The 25335-nt window shown below is 40.6% G+C and overlaps 2 protein-coding genes across 3 annotated transcripts; both read right to left on the bottom strand.

Annotated features, from left to right (window-relative positions):
• Window positions 1–323: 323 nt before the first annotated feature.
• RPF2 (ribosome production factor 2 homolog) lies at window positions 324–11648 on the bottom strand. Its single transcript, XM_054629730.2, has 10 exons — window positions 11548–11648; window positions 10283–10415; window positions 9440–9477; window positions 8694–8733; window positions 6818–6899; window positions 6650–6726; window positions 6230–6329; window positions 1998–2100; window positions 998–1142; window positions 324–703 (listed from the first exon to the last, which is right to left on the bottom strand). The coding sequence occupies exons 1-10, from the start codon at window positions 11568–11570 to the stop codon at window positions 524–526; spliced, it is 921 nt and encodes a 306-aa protein (XP_054485705.1). The 5' UTR covers window positions 11571–11648; the 3' UTR covers window positions 324–523.
• A 1883-nt stretch (window positions 11649–13531) lies between these two features.
• On the bottom strand, window positions 13532–19924 carry GTF3C6 (general transcription factor IIIC subunit 6). 2 transcript variants are annotated; one of them, XM_054629651.2, is made up of 6 exons: window positions 19775–19924; window positions 18739–18819; window positions 16498–16561; window positions 15937–15981; window positions 15689–15802; window positions 13532–14171 (listed from the first exon to the last, which is right to left on the bottom strand). In XM_054629651.2, exons 1-6 carry the CDS (start codon window positions 19847–19849, stop codon window positions 13876–13878), a joined length of 675 nt encoding a protein of 224 aa, XP_054485626.2. In that variant the 5' UTR covers window positions 19850–19924; the 3' UTR covers window positions 13532–13875. The 2 variants fall into 2 exon arrangements, with proteins under 2 accessions (XP_054485626.2, XP_077031319.1); XM_077175204.1 differs by having other exon boundaries at window positions 15689–15799; window positions 19775–19923.
• Between the last annotated feature and the right edge of the window lie 5411 nt (window positions 19925–25335).

Below are 25335 nucleotides of genomic sequence, written 5' to 3'. Positions count from 1 at the left end.
AATGCCTCTATGCTAAAAGCATAAAGCATTGGGGATATTGGGAAGAAATTCTTTTTTGTGTGGGTGGTAAGGCACTGGAACAGGTTGCCCAGAGAAGCTGGGGATGCCCCATCTCTGGAAGGGTTCAAGACCAAGTTGGATGGGGCCTTGAGCAGCCTGGTCTAGGAGAAAATGTCTCTCCTTATGGCAAGGGGGTTGGAACCAGATGATCTTTAAGGTCCCTTCCAATCCACTCTGTGAAATTGTCCAGGAAATGACTCACCTGTTTGATTCCCATATACTGCTAATATCAAGAAACAAACATTCAGATTTGGAAAACTAAGAAAGGTGTATCATATTTTTTATTTTAAATAACCAAGCTCCATGTTAAAGCTCAATACCCCAATGTTCCCTTTAAAATGACAAACTATTTAAAAGATTTTTTTGTTATAAAACTAAAGCTAACAGCATCTCAGTCTTTAATGTCTGACAATTTATATTACAACATATATTCTAAATTTCAAAGCACAAAGAGTTTTCAAAGTCAAGCTGACTTTGACTTTTTGGGAGTAGCCCCACCATCTTGAGCTGACTTCTCTGCTGGCCTCTTTTTTAAGCCTTTCATTTTCCGTGTCTGCAGTTTACTGAGATCCTGCTTCTGCATGTGGATCCGACCGTAAGTTGTACCAAGCGCATCATGGGAGATGTTCTTTTTCTTCTTAGGCTGCAAGGGGAGAACAATGTTAATAGTTCTGAGTACAGTCCCAGGAGCTCTGGTGAGAATCAAGTGCCCAAAAGCAAGGCCTCATACATTGGTTGGAGACACTAAGATTTGTGCTGTGTGTTCTGCGTGCTTCCAGAGGAGAGTCTGGCTGCCAGCTGAGCACCACAGAAGTGCTGTGGCCCCAGGAATGTCAGCTGGCCTCGATGAAAGTAAGCTCTGGTCAAACACACAACTTCAGCCTTTGCTCTCCTTCACAGAGAGATCTGAAAGCAATGCCCTTCCCATGGTACATACCTTCAGGCCTTTTGGCTGTTTCAAAGACAGCTTATAAAGGTCATCTGAGGCTAAATGTGTCCTCCTCATAACCAGATCTAATGAAGGTCCCATCTCTTCCAGTTCAATTCTGGGTATTTTACAGCCAGATTTCTTCAGAAGCACTCTAGGAGGGGAAAAATCAATGAAAATCAACATTGTCCCCTTTACTAGGGATTAATCCATCTTCCTTAACAGGTCCAATCCTGCAGTTCAAAATACTACTGTATTTTGGGAAGGCATCCATCAATAACAATTTATAATAAATCAGTCCCATTACAATTTGAACACATCCAAAATATGACCTGACTAATGTAATTTATTTTATTTTTTAACAGGACTAGTATAATCAGTATCACTTTTAAAATCAGCCCCAGTACCCTGAAAGCCATATCACTTTTCAAAATCAAAACAGCACCCTGGGTATTATTAGACATAAAAATATTCACTATAATTTACAGTAAAATAACCTGAGCACTTATCTGAGAAACTGTTTTGGTTCTTTAAGAGTGAAGCTGATTAAAATGATTTTGTATTAAGAGAAATCAAAATCACACATAACACAAGCTATGAATGTTCACAGTCTCCTAAGGCAGGGAGTGACTATGAGGGTGAACACCAATGCAACAAGAAAGATTTTCTTGCCCCGCCTTTTCCTAGTTTTCCTTGCACATCTCTGTCTACAGCCTATCCCCTGTTGTTCCCTGGCAAACACCTAAGTGAGGAGAGTCATAGAAATCAGCCTGAGAACAGACTAAGGCCATCAAGTCTAAGACAGTACCCAAAATTCACTAAGTTAATTCACACCACTTTACTAACCAAGCCATATGAAAGAGCAATCCTGAGCCAGGAGGAGCTTGACAAGGAAGGAGGCAGAGGACCTAGGGCTCAAGTGCTTTTCTTCTGCTGTACAAATTACACTGGAGCAACAACTACAGGTTTTGTACCAAAACCCAGACAAATAGATAAAACAGATACTCACTTGTAGCTTCTCATGTAAATTTTCCCATCTACAGCTGTGAAATGCAGAACGTACTCTAAACCAGCCAGACGAATATTGGGCACAGTGGGACCTCTGAAGAAATCTGAGAGAGTATTTAAAAGGAATAAATGGCAGGTTCTTGGCTGAAAACAAAACCAACAGATACCTGTAGCAAATTGGTGATGTGATGTGGGCCCATTTTGAAACAGGAATCTCATGAAATAGCCCCTACTTCAAACTGCAGCCTGGCCAATACACAGGACAGAAATTTAACATCGCATGTTTTGGTGTGCACTGGTGAATCCAAATGTGTGTGGATATCCTGACAGGAACACAGTGACTTCCCAGAGATAATTTTGGAGGAATATATATATATACACTTCCTATACATAAATGCATGGAAACGAGCAAATACACTTTCAGAGAAGTAACTTAGCATTATTGAGCTAATGGGAATAATTGCATTGTCTATTCTTTTAAATATTCATCTCTAAAATCAGGGGGGGAAATCATCTTATTTGGTGTTTAGGCCAGTCAATGCTCAGACAAACACAATCAGTACAGAGAAGCCATTTCCTCGGGTATCTATTTAAAGACATCATTCAAACCTAATACTTAAATCCTAATCATAGCCAGATTTGGAACAGTAGAAAGAGGGATCAAAACCAGTACAGAGCAGATCAAAACTCCAACTATTCTTACCTACATTTTCTCTCTCTGACTTTGGGAAAAAGTTTAGATAAAGAATTTCTTTCATATGTCTCTCACAACAAAGTACTCCTGTCCTCTATGTAAAGCAGTATTTGTCATTATGTCTAATGTTTTCCCTATTAATAAGCAACACATCTATGAAAATAAGACACTTCAAATATTTGCCCAGTTTGCAAAGACAATGCTGAAATAGAGGTTAAATACAAAATGGGCTGCTTCTAGCAAGGTTCTTATATCAGGCTATGAAAATATACTGTGCAAGCAGAGAGCCTGCAATGAGCACAGCAATCTGTCCAACATATGCAGAGGGTGGAGAAAGAATGTGACCTTGACCAAGGGAACAAGGTGTGCTAATAAACATGACAGGGCAATGCTGAAACATAGGAGAACAGCTAACAGATGCAAAACATATCACTCTTTTCTGCTCTGTTCTGTTTTCAGATCCCTTGGCTACTTGTCTTTTCCTTCAATACCTTTTTGAAAGAGTATAAGCACTGGAGTGACATCCAAAACACAGTTTGGCTGGCAAATAACAGATGGAGTCAGCCCAGGAAACTTTCTTGGTCAATTAAATACTCTCTTATTTCAAGTCTAACTTGTAGTTAGAGGAAAAGTTGCAAATAAAACATTTTGTTCACTCATGGCATATTTTTTTTCCCTTCAGTTAGTTCTCTGCAGGTACACAAGCTTACATTCACAGTGGTTTTATTGGCAACACCTCCCTTTCATATTTTCCTGTGGCATCATAGATCTTTTTACCCACAGGATGATCTCTTCCCATAAACGCAGGTGGTCAGGAATTTGTTTCCTGGCAACACCGAACAGCTGCAGAAACCTTACACTTCAGTACACCCAGAGAGTTGAAGTTTTTTAAACATACTCTTAATTTACAACTCTTGCTTTGGTTGGACTAGAGACTTGCTTTCTCCTTTCTTTCCATTCCTAGTTCTCTCTCCCCCTCGTCCTCAAACATGTTTCCAGAAAGTCTAATTTACTCTTTCATACAGAGAGCTTTTCAGGACCTTTCTATTTACAGATTAAATTCTTAATTGATTTTGGAATGTAACTCCTTCTGTATCAATTTGTATCCAAAAGCTGGTAACACTGTATTCTATGTAGCTTTGGTTAGCGTGAAAGCAGTTTAAACGTTTCCCAGCCATCCCTTTCCTGGCCAGAAAAAGCTCTCAAATCTTTTCAAACACTCAAAAAGAGTCTGTGTGAGGAAGGATGTTTGAAGACCAAGGTGATAGCCAATCTAAAATTGCAGAGATCTGCAAACCAACATTTAGAAAGTGTATAAGCATGCCCTATAGTGGTCTGGCCATTTTTAGGATAAAATAGATGAGCAACAACAGAACTAACAACAAGCAGACAGTGTTGTAACAGTTGAAACATATTATAGATGCAGGCATAAAAAATTACTAGAATTTCATTAAATGCATTCCAAGACTTACATCCTTTAAATGAACTACACTACCACTTGGAGACCAATGAAAACCAAAAGAGAAAAAGTGGTATGTCTTTCTCTTCCAGGTCAGAAAGAAAATGCATCCGTTATTTATTTCTCCTAAACAGCTTTTTCCACTTCACAGTTTACCCAGACTGTAGCATTTGGTTACCATGAAGACAATAATTCACCCTTGCCCTTAATTTTACCAAGAAACTGCTGTAAGATGATTGTCCAAACATACCTAAGCCCTTTTGATATCACAAAAGCCAATGAAAGCTTGGTTGTTCCTCGGCATCACTGGCATCACACTGCTTTGGCAACAAGAAGCTGTCAGCTATCTGATATTCCCTCTGGGATCCCAACAATACTGGTACAGCAACAAAATATTTGCAGCTGTTGTTATAAAGACATTCTTGTATCTTTCTTAGCAAGAGTAGCAGCTTAAGGGCACCATCTTTTGCAGAAATAGAACAAATCACTTCTTCCTTATTGGTTAAGGCCAGTTTTGAAGCAGGTCAGATTAACACCCAAACTATTTTAATTTGTGCGTGGTATCTTCAAGCCATTACTCTCCTTAACCTTTTTCTTTGACTCTTGCTTTGCATCTGGGTATTTCACAGAACTCAGTAGAATAATTAAGCCCTGGAGTACCTGGCATATGTTCAAGAAGAAAGATTGGGTGTGGAGTACATTTGACTGCCAAGTCATTCATGGCTAATAAATAGGAGAGGAGAAAGGACAGGTGAACATCAAGAGAAAGAGGAAGAACTGCTCAGTTATTTGGCAACTATCTTACTATGCATGTCTGCCATTTCAGCTGTTTGATCACAGGCTGCTTGAGCACATCTGGATGCCCAGCACTGTGCAGATGCCTGAACAAGATACACTTCAGAAAATGCACCTGCTTCCTGTGTAAATACTCATTTACAGTGACACAAACATGCAGCAGCAAAACTTACTCATCTTTGTATTCAGGCATCTTCAAAGATGTATAAGCTCAGTTACCACCCTTTCACTCATCCCCAAGAACCAATCAGCTGTATTGAGAGGAAGAAAATTTACTCCTCTCCTGCTCCCTTTCAGTCTCATTCCAGATGAAACATCTTGCTTTAAGGAATAATACTAAGGAAAAAAATTCTTTTTTTTTTAGGGGGTCTGTTTTTAAAGAGCAATCTTTTACCCATTTGCCTAGAAATCTAGAAACCCAAGAAAGGAACTGAAAGAACAAGACTGCTCTTACTGGGCCAGGTTCAGTATTTTACCAGAACTTAAAAAACAGACCAACAAAAAAAACCTAATCTACTTTTAGGAAAACTATTAAAAAGAAAAATCACTCCACCCTACTTACTAGATCTAGTTTTGCCAAGCAAGAAGCATTTTTTAAGTGCCAAGAGACACAATATCCTGTAACTTCTTTGTCTACATATAGCTTCTATAAAGCTACAATGTGCTTTATCTTCCAGAGGCTCCAACTTCAAGATAATAAAAAACTTCATGCCAGTTTGTTTCCTAAGCTCCAAGCCTGCCTTAAAGTTAGGGCACAACTTATCTACAGTTGATTTTCACTGCATGTATTCTCTCCAAGTATCCTAAGTAACGGCACGCTTGCTAGAATTGGGGGAATTTCCAACAAAAAAATGCTTTCAACACAAAAACTGAGTTAGACTGATTTGACTTTTCTGTAAGCAAAAATATCCCACTTTCTGAACTTAATCCACTGATTTCAATTTAGATATTTCAGAACATTTGGTTAGAAAAGTGACAACCCAGTACAATTATAAGGCCAAGACATTTTGGAAAATGACAGTTTTTCCACAACAAAAGTAATGATCTCTAGTGATCATAAAGTTTAATCTTCAGAGTCTTTTAGAACATTCTTTTTTCCTCCCTTTAAAAGTCATCACAATTAGTAAACTTAAATTTTATGTGACATGAAACCTACAAGTGCTCATTGTTGTTTTCCTTCTGTGCTGAACATAAGCAAGGATTTATTGACAAACTAGCTTTTCCCAACAGATCATATTATTACAGATCCATGCAATCCTACCACCCAAATAATCAAAATACTGACCAATAAGAAGGCTCTTCAGTCTTCTATATTCTTCATTCACATCAAACATGTCACCAGCAAATATCAACATAGGTTTTGTCCCTTCAGGACATTTACTGTTCTGTGGAATAAGAATTTTAAAACAACAAAAATTCAGACAGTTAGGGAACATATAATTGATTTAATAGCTAGCCAGTCATTCAACACTGAAAAGAAAAACTGCTGTGACCTGTGATCAACAGGGAGAGAATAGACTAACAAAACTAAATTAAAAATCAGAGTATAAAATTAAAATTCTGGAGTACACAAATTACCAATCCTTGTAAACGGCATGAAACACTTCTTTTAAACAACTTGGTTCATTTCAGGGCACAGAAAAAATTGCAACCAAAAAAATCCACCAGTAGGTGTCGCTGAAATACGTAATTAGCAATTCCTTACCTTGATATCTTTTAGGGCTACAAACTTCTCAACGCCCAGCTCAATCATGTCTAGCACGTGGTAGTCAAACATGCGACCTGTGAGAGTAAAAAAGAAAACCCAGCTATTTAAATATTCACTGAAAACTACACCTACCATCCCAATAAAAACCCAAGTGAGATCTATTACCTATTATCAGGTTGTTAGGTCGCTTCTTGTTATGAGAGCCAAAGAGAAACAGAGAACAATCTGATTTCTTGGAAAAAAACTCCTGCAATTGAAGAATATAATCAAACTTTTGAGTTGCAGTTCACGGGGTTTAAAATATTCTGCAAAGGCATATGGCACAAACATAGGAATTTGTGAGCTACTTAATGAGAAGAACAACTGCACTTACCAGAAGAATTTTGAGCATGAGTGTTTTTCAGCACTTATGCTAAAACTGACAGCTGGATTCAAGATTCAAATAATTTCTTTTTTTACTTACCATTACATCTTAAAATACAAGTCAGGCAATTTTTTCTTGCCATTTTATCTATTACCCTTTCTTATAATTCCTGGTTATTTGGTTCTACACGAGATACTTTCAACCACTTCTCCTTGCCCGACAAGTAAGTATTGTCAAGCTGGCTACCATTTTAATGACTCACCGTAGTTTCCCAACTAAGCTTTATGCAGCATATTGGCCTTGCCTGACAGCTTCTGAACAACCAGTTAATTCCCTCAACAGCAAGGCTAACAACATCTGCACTTGGCACAAGAGTCCTACTGCAGAGCAGCTTCATGTCAACTTATTATTTAAGACTAAGATGCTACCTAAAACCAAGCCAGTGGTGACTATCACAGAGATCTTTTCCCCAGGAGGAACAGATTAGAGAACTTACTATGGTACAATGTCCAGAGCCAACATTACAGCAGTTCTTTCTAAAGATATCCAGCTCCAAAGTGTTTTTATGCACTTCTACCTCCCAAGGCAGCTCCTCATCTTGTGTATCAAGAGTGATGCACACACACAGAGAACTTACCCAGCGCTTCCCACAAGTATACACCTGCACTTGGCACTTGTGAAGCACAGAAGGACACTTCATCTCCCACCCTTGCAACAGCAGCAGCTCAGAGAGGACATTGCAGCTCTGCCCCTCTGGGAGGTCAGAGAGACACTTGCAGAGACTGGGCTAAATCACACAGCTCAGCACTGAGTTTTGCCACCAGATCCCTGAAAAATGCTGACTCTAGACAGGCCAAGAACAGAGCAGAGGGGACTCCCCTTGAAACACATGCTCATACAGCTCTGTTAGTCACTGTGTGTTGATATCTGTGCACTCTCTAATAGCTGTATATTTTATTAAAGAGATGTAAAAAACTCAAATTCTTCAAATGTGCCCTGCATATCCTGCAACAACACACACATTGCAAAACTGCCCTCTTAAAAAAAAGCCTCCAGCCAGCCAGTCAGGATTGCTGCTAAAGGACTGAAAGGGGCTTAGTGAGCTTTTCCACCAGCTCCCTGAGCACCCTTGATGGATCCCACATAGCCCCATAGATGTGCTGTCTGAGTGGTGTAGCAGGACACCAACCATCTCTTCCTGCATCATGGGGACTTCATTCTGCTCCCTGTCCTTGTCTTCCAGCTCAGGGTACCCAGAGAGCAACTGCTGCTGCTACTATAGACTGAGGCAAAGAAGGCACTAAGTACCTCAGCAGTTTCCTCATCCTTTGTCCCTGTTTCCCTCTGCATCCAGTAAAGGATGGAGATTCTCTTTAGCCCCCAGTTTGTTGGTGATCTAATTGCAAAAACATTTTTATTGTCTTTTATGGCAGTAACCAGATTAAATTCTAGTTGGGCTTGGACCCTTCTAATTTTCTCCCTGCATACTCTCACAACATCTTTGTGGCCCTCCTGAGTGGCCTGCCTCTTCCAAAAGCAGTAGACTCTCTTTTTACCCCTTAGTTCCAGCAAAGCTCTATGCAGACAGTCTATTCTTCTTTCCTGATGGTTCATCTTTTGGCACACAAGGATAGCCTGCTCAAAACTGTTGTAAGAGAAAACACTGTCTATACTTACCAATGATGTTTGGTCCTCAAAAGGCCTGGTAATATTTTTCCTGAGAGGAGGAGAAAAAAACAAGTTAAAAAACAAAAAACAAAACAAAACAAAACACCACAAAAAACCAAAAAAACAACAACCCCAAAACCAAACAAATGAAAAAACAAAACAAACTAAAACAAAAACCCAAAAAAAAAACCCAGAACAGGCCCAGATAACAATTTCTTATTAATTCTCTGATAACAAAAAGTTTTGCATTCTACCAGAAACCCCAGCAGTAAAGGCTCAGTTTGAGTTCAAATCACAAGTCCTATGACTACTGCCAGGAATGTCTCAGTGCCATCACTGCCATTCCAAGTACTTTCCTCCACATTTCCTGTTTCCTGGGGCCTGACCTGCAGAACACCCCACCACTAGCACCAGTGACACTGAGTAAATGCCTTTGCCTGTTCATTCATTAAATTTAGACAACAATTTACAGTTGTTTCTACACTACACTCATACAGACACTGGGTTCCCATTTTGAACGAGACTTAGAGCTGAATCCTGCTCCATACCAGCTGCCACAGAACAGGGCTCAGCACTAATGCTGATCACAGGTAGCTTGTTTCCAGTCTATTGAAAATTATGATCAGTCATCTTCTGCATCCTCGTCATTGTTCACGGCCCCAGGCTAGCCTGCATTTCTATTCATGCCCTGAAACTCCCCCAAAATAAAAGCTGTCTGTCAGAAGACTCAAAGATGTCAAAGTGAGATCACTTACCTTTTATACAGTACAGCGAAAGGCTTCTTCACAGCATACTGCAAAACACAAAGTTTAACACATGTCACCTCTAAAACATGTACAGCACTGTTGTTTTTACAACCCAACAGTTTACAGGAACATGTGAAACAGTAACTATGCAGAGCAGCCTAGAAGAAGGTACCTCAAAAGGCCTGCTCACAATAATATCCTTCGAGCTGGTGACAATCTTGTTTCCAAATTAATTGCACGAGAAATTATTTGTAGAAACTGGGAAATAAAAAATTAACTGAGAAACAGCTGAAATCAAAGCAATCCCTCTGCTTCTAAGGGGCATAAGGAAAAACAGGGAGAGAAAAACAACTTGATTATAGAAGCATAAAAGGATAGGAAAACAACAAAGCAAAGAGAAAAACAAGTGTAGGAACAGCTATAATATTTTGAGCTATGGAGATAGGAGACAAGATTGGTAACTTTAGGTAGAAACAAGACTGGTAGTTTTATGAGAGGCTGAAAGCTCCCTATCAATACACACAGTCAGCTTACAGGATTTTGGAATATGACTTAGCTGTGTGATACAGTCCCAATTCTGTGCTAATCCTCTTGTTTTCAAACAGACTTGGCAACACTTCACTTATATACTAGACAATTGTGAAAAAATAAAAGAGCAAGCTCAACATTTCTGGCAAAGAAGAAACTGGAAGAAAGCAATCTTCCTTTAAGAAGCAGGTAATGACACCTTTGGAGTACAGGTCATTCTGAGATTTGGGGTACAGGGAGAGTATGAAAATACTGATAGTGCAATAGGGACAGAAAATTATAAGAAAGAGAGAGCAAGGTTGCATGCTATGTCCAACAACTTACAATGTCTTTAAGCACTTCGGTCACTGTTAAATTTGCATTTCCTCCTTTTATGAGCATAGCATTTTTTGTATTTTCATTTAACTTGGGTTCTCTCTTCTCAAGAAATCTTTTTGCTCTCTTAGTTTTCGGCTTTCTGTAACAACAAATTAAAAGTTAAAAGCTTAATATATGTAACAAGACTTGACACTACAGAAAACAGTGAAGTCAAACAAGAATTGGAACAAACTGTTCAAGTAGCTTGTTTCAGTGACTCAAACTAATCCCAACCTGCAGAATTACAATCAATGACAAAAGCCCTGTCTCAGGTGAATGTGTTTTTACTGCCACTCCTATTCCTCTCTGTCCCCCCAAATTAGCAAAGGTGATTTTACAGTCTTGTGCTTTTCAGTTTCTGCTAATTTAGAGCTCAAGCTATAGTAGAATTCTCAGCTTACTGCCAGGCTAAAGGATTCCCCTACCATCAGCTCCCTCAACAAGCCAGAAACTTGCTTATGAGAAGAAAATAAAGTTCCTCAAAACCACCAACAGCCCCCAGAATAAAAGCTGTTGTCAGGAACCAGTGAGGAACGCTGGGCACTAGCCAAGTGAAATATCGCAGTCTGCGCAGGGGCACAGACCTTAGACACATCAGTGGCTATGTGGCTTAAGAATTATAGCTCTCCACTAGATTATCTTCTCATAGCTCTCCACTAGATTATCTTCTCAGTAAAGCATTAGTTTTATTTTCTTCTTTAAAACAAACAATACCCCCACAGACACAGAGGTATCCCAGCATCGTCAGGGGTGGAACGGAGCTCTGGAGATCATAGAGTCCAACCCCCTTGCCAAGGCAGGGTAACCTGGAGCAGGTGCCACAGGAATGTGTCCAGGTGGGTTTGGACTGTCTCCAGAGAGGGACACTCCAGGATCTCCCTGGGCAGCCTGTTCCACCGCCCTGTCACTGTAAAGAAGTTCCTCCTCACGCTGAGGTGGGACTTCTGGTGTTTTAGTTTATGGTAACTCTTCCCCATGCATCACTGAAACTTCAGAAATGAATTCTCTCAGGTGTACGCAAACACACAGATTCAACACCAGCAGGTCACCGCAGTTTTTTAAGCTACCAACTGATAAAGAGCTGTTTGGCCACCACTAAAAAGACGGCAGCGCTCGGCTTCCTCTCCCCCGCACGTTTTCCATGAGGGTTTTCTCTCTGCTGGCTCCCGCAGTGCATCCCGCCCGGGCCGCCGCCCCTCCCGTTTCCCGGAGCGGTTTCCCGGCACACTCACACCACTCGGTCCAGCGCATCCATCGCTGCCCTCACGTGCCGGACGCGGTGCGGGAGCTGCGCTGCGCGTCACATCCGCCGGAAGGCAGGGCGGGGCGGGGCACGGCGCATGCGCGGGGCGCGCCTCTGCGCCGTCGGCCCACGGGACGGAGGGGCTGGAGGGGAATCCGTGCGGGGAGCGGCGGAGCGTGCCTGGGCTGTTCAGCCTGGAGCAGAGGAGGCTGAGGGGAGACCTCTCTGCAGTCTGCCGCTTCCTCCTGAGGGGAAGGAGGGGCAGACACTGATCTCTGTGGTGACCTGTGCCAGGACCCGAGGGAATGGCCTGAAGTTGTGTCAGGGGAGGGTTAGGTTGGATATCAGAAAAAGGTTCTTCAGCCAGAGGTTGTATGGTTGCAAAAGTTAGGGTTAATGATCATAGGAACAAAAGCTCGACCATTAGAAATAACACTTAAAATATTAAAAGACCCTAACATTATTATGAATGTACTCATTGTGTGTGATATACATAAAATCTTTTCAAAAAATACTGATTACCAGATGAACTAGAACAAAGAAACGGTTTCAGTGTAGTGCTGAAAGAAAAGGCTGAGAAGGCCAGAATCCAATGCTGGAACACTCCCTGTACATAGGGAAAAAAACTGACATAGACAGTGCCAGACTAAGTAACCAGTTAGCAAAACATGGGAGAGTTGCTGTGTTTGCATTCTGTCAGAGAACAAACTCCTGAAGCTCCTCTCTTGTTCCCAGAGGCTGAAGCAGCCATAGCAAGAGCCCCCTCTGCAGGAGGCTCAGCTGCCACCGAACGCACCGCAAACCCTCCCTCCGGCACTCAAGAGCCTGTGTATTCCCAGGATCGTTATTCCAGTTATAACTGTCCTCTATCTATCAACACCACACAAATCAAGCCTGAATGATGATGTTTTTAAACTTCCATGGTTGCAGTTAAATCCAGAGGGATGGCTGTGCTGTCTCCCAGAAACCTCAAATGCAACACTACCATGTCAAAGATCCACACCCAGGCTGGAGGCACACAGAACATGTTCCCTTTCCTTTCCTCTCCCTACCTCCCTTTCCCTTAAGATTCAAGTTGCTTCTACACAGAAAAAAAAAAGGGAATAATGGGATTGATGGTTTGAAACTGTTGCCATTTTAGTGGCTTCTCTTTACTGATGCTCTGCTGTGAACAACACTGTGGGGGAGCTTCTCCTCTGATCATTACTAATTAAGGTATTATATAATTATGGTGGAATTAATTAGGCGTTCTCATCCTCACAGCACTGTTGCAGTTACACTGTTTTGAGGGAGGCAGAGAAAGGTAGGAAAGAAGAAGGGTCAGGGAGAAAATGTTTTCTGTTTTAAAATTGTTGTGCTTTTGAAAACATTATCCCGAGTGCACCACACACTCAAAACAGTGTGTGGCAGAATAAATGATGTAGCAGTATCAACCCACAGACTAGCTAGGCAGCAGAACACAATCACATGGACTAGTCTGGGAACCACTGATGCATAGGTACAGGATCTTAAGCCTAAAACCCTTCAGGAAAATACCAAAGAGGAAGATTAGAGACAAGTTACTGTGAGGAAAAAGAAAAATGGAGTAACCACACTTCCTTTTGTATAACACACATTATATTATACAGAAAATGGGGGAAGCAGCATGACAGATGCCTAAGACCTGGATTTCATTTGCTGACAAGTTTGCAGAGGTTTTCAAGGCTTGAGTGGACAAAGCCCTGACCAACTTGCCCTGAATTTCAGTGTTGACCCTATTTTACATAGGAAACTAGATGAGAGACCCCCTAAAGTCCCAACCCACATGAAAGATTTCTAAACTCCATCAAGGAGAAAAAGGACACTAGAGAGAATCTAAACTAAGCAATTTGAGGAGCATTCAATAAAAGCCACACTTATTTGTTTTCTTTCAATAACTGCCGTACAAGAGCAGACAGTATGTGGCTGACACGACACACAAGGTGAAGCCATAGTTGAAAAATTCAGGTCTTTATTTTAAACAATGGTGTTTCTTTCTTTTTACAAAATGTCTCAGACTGTACAATACATCAACCTTTTTTAAGCAAGGAGCTTCTTTTAATTATGTAACCATTTCCACTTGTCCAGTTTTGAGGTAGGGATACACACATTTCCAGTCAGTAATTTTAAAAAACAATTAAGCCCTTCCCACTATAACTCAAACACAAAAGCAATGCACAAGAACATAATGTCTGTTTTTCCACTCTCCATTTTTCAGAGAATGTGGAAACCATGTCATGGCCTATAAAAGTTGGCCCATTAATTCTGTGAAGAAATCCTGAAAAGATCAGAGTTAGTGTCATGGAGGTACATCCTCTAAGGCAGCATTTCCAGAAGGAGATTCCTCTGCCCCAGAAGCAGAGCTGTCAGGCAAAGGAACAGGGGCATCCATTTCCAAGTTGGGCTGCTTTTCAAGGTCACAGTTCATGTTAGAATTGCCTTTGCCACTCACCTCTCCCTCTGACTCTTCAGTCAATTTATCTTGGGCCTGAGCTGACTCCTCAGAATCATCCTTTTCAGGCAGAAAACTGCAAATCATATTAAGCCTGCTGTAGGAAAAATCTCTGTCCTTGATCTGCAACCACTCTACTCCACCTGATGTAAAGAAGGAAAATTCTATTAGTGACAAAAGGAGTTAACAACAGTTTTTAACTTACGTTCACTGTTATTAAGGCTGAGCCAGACCAAGATCAAAGTAAAAGAACCACTTAGAATAGAAAGATGTGAATATTCCTCTCCTATTACTTTTCACATATCCTTTTACTACTTTTCATAGTCAGAAAATACAATGCAGGACTAAAAAGATTTTTCCTCTGATCCAGTATGGCAGTTCCTGTTGTATTTAGGTGTCTGATGCCACTCTCAGGCTCTTAAAATAACTTAAAACATTAATCAAAATGCAGAGAAAATGTTTCACAAATGCGATGAAGCGAATAGAATATTTGTTCACCTAAATATTAGATCTTCAGGCAATAGGTAATGACAACAGAGAGAGGACAAAAGTTCTTGCACTCTCTTTAACTCAAGTGTAACAATAAGTTGGAACAACAGGTTGAAACCAACCCCAAAGAGAAATGGGATTTCACTCCCATTTTGATTTTTACTCAGTACATGTTGTCAGTTCTCAAGATGTTGTAGTTACTTTGCATGCACAAGTTAAATTCCTGTCACGGTACAGAAACAAAGTGGTTTTCAGTACTTATCAGCAGTACTGCTGCTCCAGAACTGCCTTTGTATTAAAAAAAATACTCTCTAGTCTCAATTTAATATTACTTAGACTAGCAAAACAATGCTTTCAGTTTACCATTACATAATTAATTCTACAGAGAGAAGTGGTACATGGTGTTGATAGGAATGCTGATGTTTGGTTAGATTCTAATTGACATTTCATTTTGTACCTCCTATGGCCAGTGTCCAGCTGACTGCTCATATTCAAGGTAAAATGGCTATATATTCTTAAAATAAGAAGCAGTAACACTGACTTGAGTGAAAAAAAGCAGCTAAAAGCAGTAGGACAGTTCTAATGAATACTGCTATATATAGTAGTACACTCAGTATTTGACTATGTAAAAGTTCTGACTTCTGTACAAAAAAAAATAAAGCAAACATATGAACCATGAGTTCTGCCTACAGAATGAAAATCGATATACATGCTCTTTAAGTACATCTTTGCAAGTAATTTAGATTAATTTCCATTTAACTGTAAATTCATTAAGTACAATTCAGTTCTTTTCAACAATTACAGAGATTCAGAATGTCCTTAGAAAAAATTATGGAAGTAGGGAAAAAAAAAATTCAAGAAAGAACTACTAAACAGCACCTCTGATTTTGAAACTTCTAGATGACAGAAGAATGTACCAGGGAGCATCAGCATATGTTTTCCCTGCTTTTGTACTTCTTTGTAGTCATCTCATAGAAGCCATTTCTGGAGGCAGCACTGGCCAGAAATGTATTTAATTTTTTAATTTAAATATACACATATGGTGCCTAAAGAAGGAAGTTCCTTTAACTTCCTGCATGCTCTTGAATCAAACACTTAATAAAGGCTGACTCTCCCTGTGGATTAAGCATAATCCACCCATGTCCACATGCATAAGAGCAGAATCACTCACCAACATTCTCTTCTCCTTCCTTCTTTTCTGTCAGAAGGGTCCGTGTCATGTTCAACTTCTTCACTGTGTGGCACTTGTATTTCAGCTGTACTTTTTGGTTGCCTTCTGCGTCTACTAAGAAGAGAGGAGAAAAAACAATACCCAAACCCCAGTCATTATAGTGAATTCCACTAGCAAATGAAACTAGATAAATATTTTTAACCTCCTCAGCTACTGAAACAAACAGAACATCAAATCACAACAATTACCTTGCTCTGTGTTTTCTTCAAAAACCACACAGGTTCCCAAAGCATCTATGAAAAACAAAGTGAGAAAGTTTTAGAGACTAATTTGCCTCAGCTGCAGATAATGCACCCACTGGCTCAGTTGTGGGAATGTTCTAACTTCCAGCCCCTCACAGAGGTACAGCACTGGTAAGGAACTCATAACAGGCAGGAGTATCACAGTCATTGGAGTCACTACAAGGGAGAATCCCAGACCATCTTCTTCCAGACCAGTGTTGTCACCATAGGGCAAATGGAAGAACTACAGATTGCAAAATGTGTCAGTCCTGCTTACACAGGAGGCAACAGCACTTTAAGGCATTTTATATGCCACATTTTTGTCTGCAGTAATACCAGCTGGTGCAGCCCAGAGTCAGCTTCCACACATACCTTCCCTGGAAGTACCATGGATGCATGGTTAATTTAGCAGTGACTGCCCACAACTACAGCATCTCACAGGACCAATTGCAGCAAAAGCACCTGATGTTAAGGAAGTTCCTTGGGTCAGTGAAAAGGGAGAGATTGTATTCATATAAGTTTTCCTACCTTCATATTCTCCTGCAAATACATATCTGTCCACTTGTAAAATGGGCCTCTCTGTCTCTATTCCCTATGTAAAGAAGGATAAAATTGCATCATGTCAGGTCTGTATTAGCCCAGATGCATTTCTCACTGTAAGACCAGCAAAGACAGACATAGCAGAATCCAGATTATATCAATTCCTCATCATATATGTTCCTTTAAGTATATTAAATAAAAAAAAAAAAAACAACAGATAATACTCTTTTAGTAATCATAATAAAACCTAGTATAGAACAGTATAGAAAATGCTCTAGTATATTACAACAAACTCAGATCAAATGGCACCCAACAGTCTATATAAGTTAAAGTGCTGTTATTTCCTCTAGGAAATTAATGTAACCTCCATTTCAAATTAACAAAAATTTAGGTGTTTGCATGAAGATGATGTTATTTTCTAAGCTTCAATTGATACAAGTTCTAGAAAGTGGAATAACTTTAAAATAACTTCTTCAGACAGGGTGAAGAAGTCCAGCACAAGGCATTACATCAGCACCAGAAGTGCCACTGCAGGGTCACAGAAGCTTCTGTGATTACTGTGTGTCTCTATTGTCAAGGAGTTGGAAATTGTTGCTATCTTACTTTTTTAAACAAGGAGTGGAAGAGTAAGGAAGCACTTCTGTCAGCTCATTCCCTTCCTCTAGAGCACAGGTTTTCCAAATACACAAGCCAGCATCCCATTTTTCTTACATAATATATATCTACATACTGTATTTTGATAAAAATCAATGTCTGAACAGAAGACACTAATTAAAGGAAAATGTCTTTGAATAATACCTTGTGAACATCAGAATTATTCAGGACTTGAAGACAAGCACTTGCTAAAGGTTTTGAAGATAAGGCATTACATGGTAAATTGCATAAAATAAAGACTATCGCACAGGTTAATATGAATTTGTGCAATTTTCCTCATATACTTCTGTGTTCCAAAAGTACAAGGATCAACAAGATTTAAGCTCTGGGATTCTTTTTCTTCTGCATAAATTACACAAATAACACTAAGCTACCACATAGAACATATTTTTGTGGGGTTTTTTCTTCTACAAGAAATAAATACAATTAATAACACATCATTCCCCTGATGGGACCAGCGTCACAGAAAACTTGCTAAACAGAGTAACACAGAGCAGACACTTTAATTAAAGTTTTAACAACAGCTGTCCCTTAGGAAAAGTCTCATGGAATGCTCACTCTGTGGAGTGAACTCAAGTAGACATGGATACAAGTAGGACACAGTGTGGATACTTTAACCTTTTACTAGCAACATTGCAAGGGAGTCACAAAGCACAACATTTGAAAGAATCCCACCAGCAGTACTGAAGCATCTGCAGCCATTCAGCCATCAGTATGAATGATACATGTAAAAAATTTCAAGAGAATTAGATCAGATCAAGGAGGGAAACCTGCATATCCATCCAAAGATGAATATTTCATGAATTTTGATTGTATTTCTACTTCTGAGACATTGAGAATTGACTTTATCACTCATCTATTGTGATCAGTAGCACACTCAGATGTTCTCTTCCATCTTTTCAGCCTATAATAAAGGTCTACTTTGAGAAAGTACAAGTGCTGCTGATTTGCAAATACTATCTACACAACTCTCATAGTCTACATAAGTTTTGAAGGGCAAATAAAATCGGTCCTATACAGATAAAGTGATTAAAAAACTCAAAAGGAACAGGTCAGGGAAATCAGATTCCTACGATAACCTTACAGTGAAGGAAACAACATCCAAAACTGTTCATGTAATGCTTAATGCCCAGTTATCCTTTACAAGACTTGAACTTGCCAGGACATATCTGCAAAAAACCCCATTGTAAATACAGTGCAAATCTTAAATACTTTGCTTTACCTGTCTGCTGTATTCTGATATTATTTGACTAAGTGTGATTAACATTTATGGTTTTTTTAACATGTGCAACACATAATTTAAAGAAAAATTAACTTACAACTTGAAACCAGAGTAGATACTGGTCCAAGCTTATATATACTTGTGAAAAAGTTTCCTTATATTTATGGAATAATATATTCAAAGACTTTATGCTGTTTCTGAGAGTCCACAGCATGCAGCCAAGCACAGCACACATAATTCTCTATCAAAGATCTGATCTAATGTTATTACATCAAGAAATTTAGAAGCAGCCTCACTCCCTTGTTCACATCCATAATAACTTACCCCTTTCCTATTGTGCTGTAATCACTCACCAAAATCTTGCACTTGTTTTCACATTTTTCTAAGAAGTCTGAATCAATAATTCCTGATAGCTCAACCATGACCAGTTGCTCCTACAAGAAAAGTTGATCATGTACAGCTATAACAGATATGACAGAACTCAGGGGGGGAAAAGGCCTCCCTGAAATCAATCTTTACCAATAAGAACAGCATACAAAGACACAGCCTTTCAGGATAAACCCCAAAGTGGAGTTTATGCTGCATTTTGTCAAGAGACAGAACTCTTGTAATACCCAGGGAAATTTAGTGACCCCCTATTCCATAAGACACCTGTTTCACACCCGAATTTCCTGGCCTTTTCTTCCTAGCGAGCAATGGAGAGCACTTTTTTCACCCTTGAAAAAGGAGCATCAGTATGGCTCTGGGGAGATCCTACAGCACCTTCCAGTACCTAAAGAGGGCCTACAAGAGAGCTGGAGAGGGACTTTTTACAAGGGCCTGTAGTGACAGGACAAGGGGTAAGAGATTTAAATCGAGAGTGGGTTTAGATTAGATACTGAAATTTTCATTAATTTTTTTTTTTTAAACTGAGGGGAGAGGTGTGGCACTGGAACAGATTGCCCAGAGAATTTGTGGATGCCCCATTCTTGGAAGTGTCCAAGGCCAGGCTGGATGAGGCTTTAAGCAACCTGGTCTAGTGGAAGGAGTCGCTGCCCATGGCAGGGGTTTGGAACCAGATAATTTTTAAAGGCCCTTGCAACCCAAACCCTTCTCTAATTCTGCGATTTTATGGCGACAGGAAGCAACAGAAACTGCAAATGCGCTCTCTGACCACGGCGTTTTCGGGGAAGCCCGAGGAAGAACAGCCAGAACCCCACAGCTCTGGGCACGGCAGCGCTGTGGGGACTGAGAAACCCGCCGGCCCCAGGGAAACGCGCTCGGTCCGCGACCGGCCCCTCTCCCTGTCTGCCCCTCCGGGCCGGGCGGAGCGGGGCCGGGCCACGCCCCGCGAGGGGCCGGACCCTTCCCCCAGGGCTGGAGAGCGGCCCGCCGTCGGCATCCACCAACCTCCACCTCGTCCTCCTCAGCTCCGTCGCTCCTCCCGCCCTCGCTGCCCGCCGCCGCCGCCGCCGCCGCCGCCATGTCGCCAGCGTCCGCCCCGCGCCCGCCTCAGCGCGCACCACGTGGGGCCCGCGCCGCCATCTTAGAGCGGAGCGGGCCCGCGGCTGGGGCGGGGCCGCTCCGCCCTTAGCGCCGCTCCGCCCTCGGCGCCGCTCCTCCCTCAGGGCCGCTCCTCCCTCAGCGCTGCTCCTCCCTCAGGGCCGCGCCTCCCTCAGCGCGGCGCCTTCCTCAGGACCGCTCCGCGCTTGCGTCCGCCCTTCTCTCAGGGCCGGGCCGCGCACCGAGGGAACGTGGCGTCGCCTCTGCGCTGAAAAACGAGAACACGAGCTGCTTTATGGCACTCCCGAGCGCCCTGCGAATTTTTCTTGAATCGCAGATGTGGTACAGGAAAGTGGGAGTCCCTAAAGTATTATCCTTCCCTCACGCTTTTATGAAAAAAAAAGTTACCAGACACGACTTATTAACACAATGTCCTGCTTCTGGAGCAGACCTTTAGTTTAGCAAGCTTTTATTAAACAATAAAATATGCAATTAGTTTTTGCTGCTCGTGTCCTTTGCATGATGCTTTTAAGTTATCTTGGCAGGTTCAAATACACCCCATCAAATACATCCTTCTGACCAGGGTTTCTGAGATAACGTCTTAATTTATAAGTGCAGGATGTTGTTGTCCACAAAAATCGGATTTGTTTCCCAGTGTGCAATAATTACAATATAAGCCAATAATTACACACGTGAGAGAGACATTGATTATTTTATTTCAGAGTTCTGCAAGCCTGGTGCCCAGTGGAATTCCACAAATCAAGCCCAACAACTATCACACTTTTTTACCATTTATACATGTCAGCAAACAATAATTAGTGTTCATTGGCTACAAGTTTCATAGTTCTCATATATTAAGTAGTGTTCTATCTTCTATTGGTTAATGATTCTCTCTCTTCTCATGCTAATCAGTCCCATGATGTTTCTCTTCTCTTGGGCTGATGGGTTTTTGGGTCAATGATCTGTGAGTGGTGGTTGGGATCTCCCCCTGCAGAATTCCCTTTTACCCAGTCACAGCTGGTTCAGCACAGTTCCTGGGTAAGGTTTATTTGTTTCTTCCTTATCTTGGGGGTTCTGCCCAATGTCCTTGTGGCCCATAAATTCTGCATTCTTTGTGTCTGCTGTCAGTGGTACATCCTTCTCCCCAGCTTTGTTAACCTCCCTCTGGGTGTGAGATCACTGAAACCTGCCAGGCCCTAAAGCTTAGCAAGACAATTCTACCAACCAGTAATTTGTCTTTCTAACTCCTGCACATCACTTAGAGCTTGTGGGCTGCTCTCTGTTTCACAGACTAAATCTCCCATCTTGTTGATAAACCTTGAAAGTATACAATATATATTAAAGAACATCCTTCCTTGAGAAAATGTTGCATAGTCCACATTTTGCTACAATGCTGCACTCCATAATTATAAGTTTTACACTGGTTTTGTAATTTCCCCATTTTCTTCCCATATGCTATATTTCTTATTTTGTATCAAAGGTATCTTTCTGCTCATTATGTTGAAGTCATTAATTAAAATGTTAATTTAAAACTGTTTGCAAGGGAAATTGCTGGCATTTTCTTCCAGCGTCTCCTTAACTTCCATAAGATAAACATAAATGTCACCATTGCACCATATTAAGTGTTTTCCTATGTCCATATAGGTGTGATCTAATGCATTTCTCCTTTTCCTAGAAAAATTACAGGACATTATTATTTGATAATGTCAAATAAGTTTAGCAGGGTTTTTCTTTGGCTTTAGGCTTTGTCTCATTTTCTGTTAAGCTTCACATTTTTAATTACTTTTTCTTAGAGCTTGTTTTGGAATATTGCATACTGCTGTGGCAAAAACAGCCCATAAATCTGGATTTGTTCTAAATACAGAAAAAGATGCTGGGTCATGTTACCTTTTCAGCAGGCAAATTACAAAGGCTTCAATTTTGACTGCAGGGAACAAAAGCTGTGGAACAGATGTTTGGTTTTCTACAAGTGTTAATTATCAGATATTTTAAAATAATATTTTGTATCATTGTCTGTATTTAGCTTTAGTTTTTGCACCAGGTCTTCCTCACTTTAAATAAATCTTTTGCTGTTTTTTTAAAAAAAGCTCTACCTCAATAAAGCAGAATCAACTCTCTATTCTTTTTTTTTTAATTAATTGTCATAACTGACAGAGCCTCTGTAATGTTACATTAATACCATCATTCTCTTTTTATAGCTGGAGGGAGGTGAAGTGATATGGCTAAAAACTACAGAAAGCCCTCATAGGAATGTAAATGTGTGCCAGATCAGCCTGTGTAAATCATAGACCGGTATGAACTGCTGTGAAGGAACAAGTACATTTATTTGCTTTTAAATCAGCCCAAGTGGCGTGTAGAATCCGGGTTCATCTCAGTCTCCCAGTTATGAGGATTCAGGCCATGCAGTTGGATGATGGGAAATTTTTGGTGCATTACTGCCCAAGGTATTTTAGAAGAGATTACTGCCTTGTCAGGCTAAATTTGCCATGGGCATTAGTAGTTTACCTTGGTCTTTCCTATTCTGGCAGGAGTATTTTGACAACTTATCTCTTAAAAGAGACTGTCCTCGGAATCTGCCAGTGAGATTGAACTGCTTGATGAGATAAATATGGAAAATACACATCTTGAGGACCCTGATTTTGGGTTTCTGAGGCCTCAGCTAACAGTCCTGTCAGTGCTTAAACAGATTCATGCGTGCGTGCTGCCAGAGGCCAGTTCCTTGGTGGCTCTTACGTAATTCTGAGTCAGGGAGAACTAAATGGTCAATTTAAAATAAATGCTCGTGTTTGAGATCTACCTACGTAATATGGACGCACTGGTTTTCGTGGGTCATCTCCAATTTAAGCACATTAATGTATATTTTATGTAGTTTGTAAAATTTACTTGTGGAAGTTCATAGATTAGAGGCTCGGGCAATCTATTTAGCAAATAAACATTGTTGCAGTTAAGGTACATTACAGGAAATCACAGAAAGTTCATTGAAACACATAATGAAGAAATTCTGGCTTCCTACTTTGTCTCATTTTTCCATTTTATTTTGATTTTTATCTTCATGTTTGAAATTCCTCCTCAATCCTTTTGCAGAAGGGAGGTGCCCTTTCTCCATTCCCTCCTGAACACATTACTTTCTTCGTGAGGCCCTGGCACTAGTCTATCTAAGTAAAAGGTTAAATGTTTTATAAAAGCACAGAGTAAGATAAGAGTCTTTGTTTAAGCTCTTGTGTTCTTTTCTGTCTGTTTAGATTGTGAGTGTCTCTGGTTGAAAGCCTTTTGTATTATGTGGTGAAAAAACATAGGATTTAGCATTCAAAAAATTATAATAGATCATATGTGAGCAAATATACACACACAACTTATATTTAATCTTTGTATCTGAGCTATTTGCTGAATTGACAGCCTTGGGAGAAGGGCATTGTAGTTCCTAGGCTTATTTTCAGTTGGAAATGTAGCTAAAAGCAATGATGTGACAAAAGGTGATTGCCTGAGGATGTCTGAAGAGACTCTCAGTAAAATGCTACCGTGTGAAACATCTAAATGCCATAATACAGTATTGTAAGGTGCAGGAGAAAGCTTGTAAGAGACTAGTGTGTGTTTCTGGCTGTAGCTGGGGTTGCAAAAGGTAAATCATCCCCAGGACAAAGGTAATTTGCTGATAGTATTACAGAAGATGATTTCCATTTCTCTGCAGCTACATTGCTGAGCCTCTTCAATTAGGAATTTGTGAGCCAAACCAGCTCACAGGTTTTGACAAAAAACCAACCAACCAACCAAACAAACAAAAAAACCCCCAAAACTCTCCCACCCACCTGTTTGTTTCCTTTGCATATGTGCCTTTGTCTTTTCCAGAACTCCTTAAACATTATGTAAGGACATCATAGGAATTATATTAGACAAAGAAAAGAAGGGTAGGTACAGTAAGGGTTACAGAGCTGCTTCTATTTACTGTGTCTAGTCTAAAATAATGGAGTGAGATTTTATAGTGGGAAGGGGAGGGGGAGCAGTGGGCTCACAGTTTTCCCAGTCTTTTGTTTGTCCCCTACAGAAGCACTTCTTGTTGTCTTTGACATCCAGCTGGGCTTTAACTTTCGGGATCTCATCCCGGCGTACCTGAACAATGTGTCTGTGTTCCTCACAGGTTACCTGTCCTTGATGCCACCTTCTCTGTGATTCCTTTTTGTGTTTGAGTTTGGAGGTGCTCCCTGTTCACCCACAGAAGTCTCCTGGCATTTTTGCCTGACTTCCCACACGTTTCCTGGGCTCCCTCTTCCCTCCAGGGCCTTATTCTATGGGGCTCTGGCAAAAGTCCTTGAAGAGACACATTTTGTTTTGTTTATTAGGGAAAAAGAGCTTGGCTGTTAAAAGTGATGAATGCTGCCTCCTGCACACAGCCAGCTCAGAGCTTCAAATGCTCCTTCCTTGGGAACACCCTGAAGAAACTTGGTGCTGTATCCACATGTGGAAGGATGCATCTTCATGTCTGTGAGTGACAGGTCAGGAGGAGAGTGGTGTGGCAAAGCTGAGAACTGCTGTGGTGTCCTTCATGGAGTTCTGAAACAGGGATCCCTCTCAGTAAACTTGGCAGGTGACAATCTTCTGAAGCAGGTGGTAACAGATAGAGAGTAAATTAAATTACTTGTTATCCAGCTGGATCAGAAGGGGATGTCTATCTATAGAGCTGACTTGCTAATTTATGAAATGTCAGAGTTTGGGATCTTTTACAGGACCTCAGATAATATGGCATCAGTTATTTGAGATACCAGAATAAAAATTCTTACTCCTGTTGGGTTGAAAGCAGCTGACAGCCCTTGACTTCAAAATTCACCAGGAATAATTATTATTCAGGGCTAAGCTCATATATAATCCCAGCTGTCCTGTCCATATTTCATAGAATCAGAGAATGGCTTGGGTTGAAAGGGACCTTAAAAATTACCTGGTTCTAACCCCCCTGCCATGGGCAGGGACACCTTGAACTAGACTGACTTGCTCAGAGCCCCTTCCAACCTGGCCTTGAACACTCCCAGGGACTGTGCATCCACAACTTCTCTGGACAACCTGTTCCAGTGCCTAACCACCCTCACAAGAAAGAATTTCTTCCTAATATCTAATCTAAACTTGCCCTCTCTCAGTTTAAAGCCATTCCCCCTGGTCTTATCACTTCATGCTCTTGTAAAAAGTCTCTCTTCAGCTCTCTTGCAGCCCCCTTTACGTATTGCTAAAAGGTACCTCTGGAACTTTCTTTTTTCCAGGCTGAACAGCCCCAAATCTCTCAGCTTTTCCACATAGGAGAGTATTTGTTTAAAGTGTATTTTAAACAAACTGATATAATTGACCTTTGGATTTTTTTTTGTGCATAATTATGTAAAACCATAAAGTTATTTCTATTTCATATTTATTCACTGATTTTGATCAATGTTCCCATGGCTTACTTTTTATTGAAGTGAAATATTTTTATTGAATTTTGTTTTGGT

Source organism: Agelaius phoeniceus, chromosome 3 (assembly GCF_051311805.1).
Source record: "Agelaius phoeniceus isolate bAgePho1 chromosome 3, bAgePho1.hap1, whole genome shotgun sequence".
Lineage (NCBI taxonomy): Eukaryota > Metazoa > Chordata > Aves > Passeriformes > Icteridae > Agelaius > Agelaius phoeniceus.
This window is presented reverse-complemented; position numbering and strand designations above follow the sequence as displayed.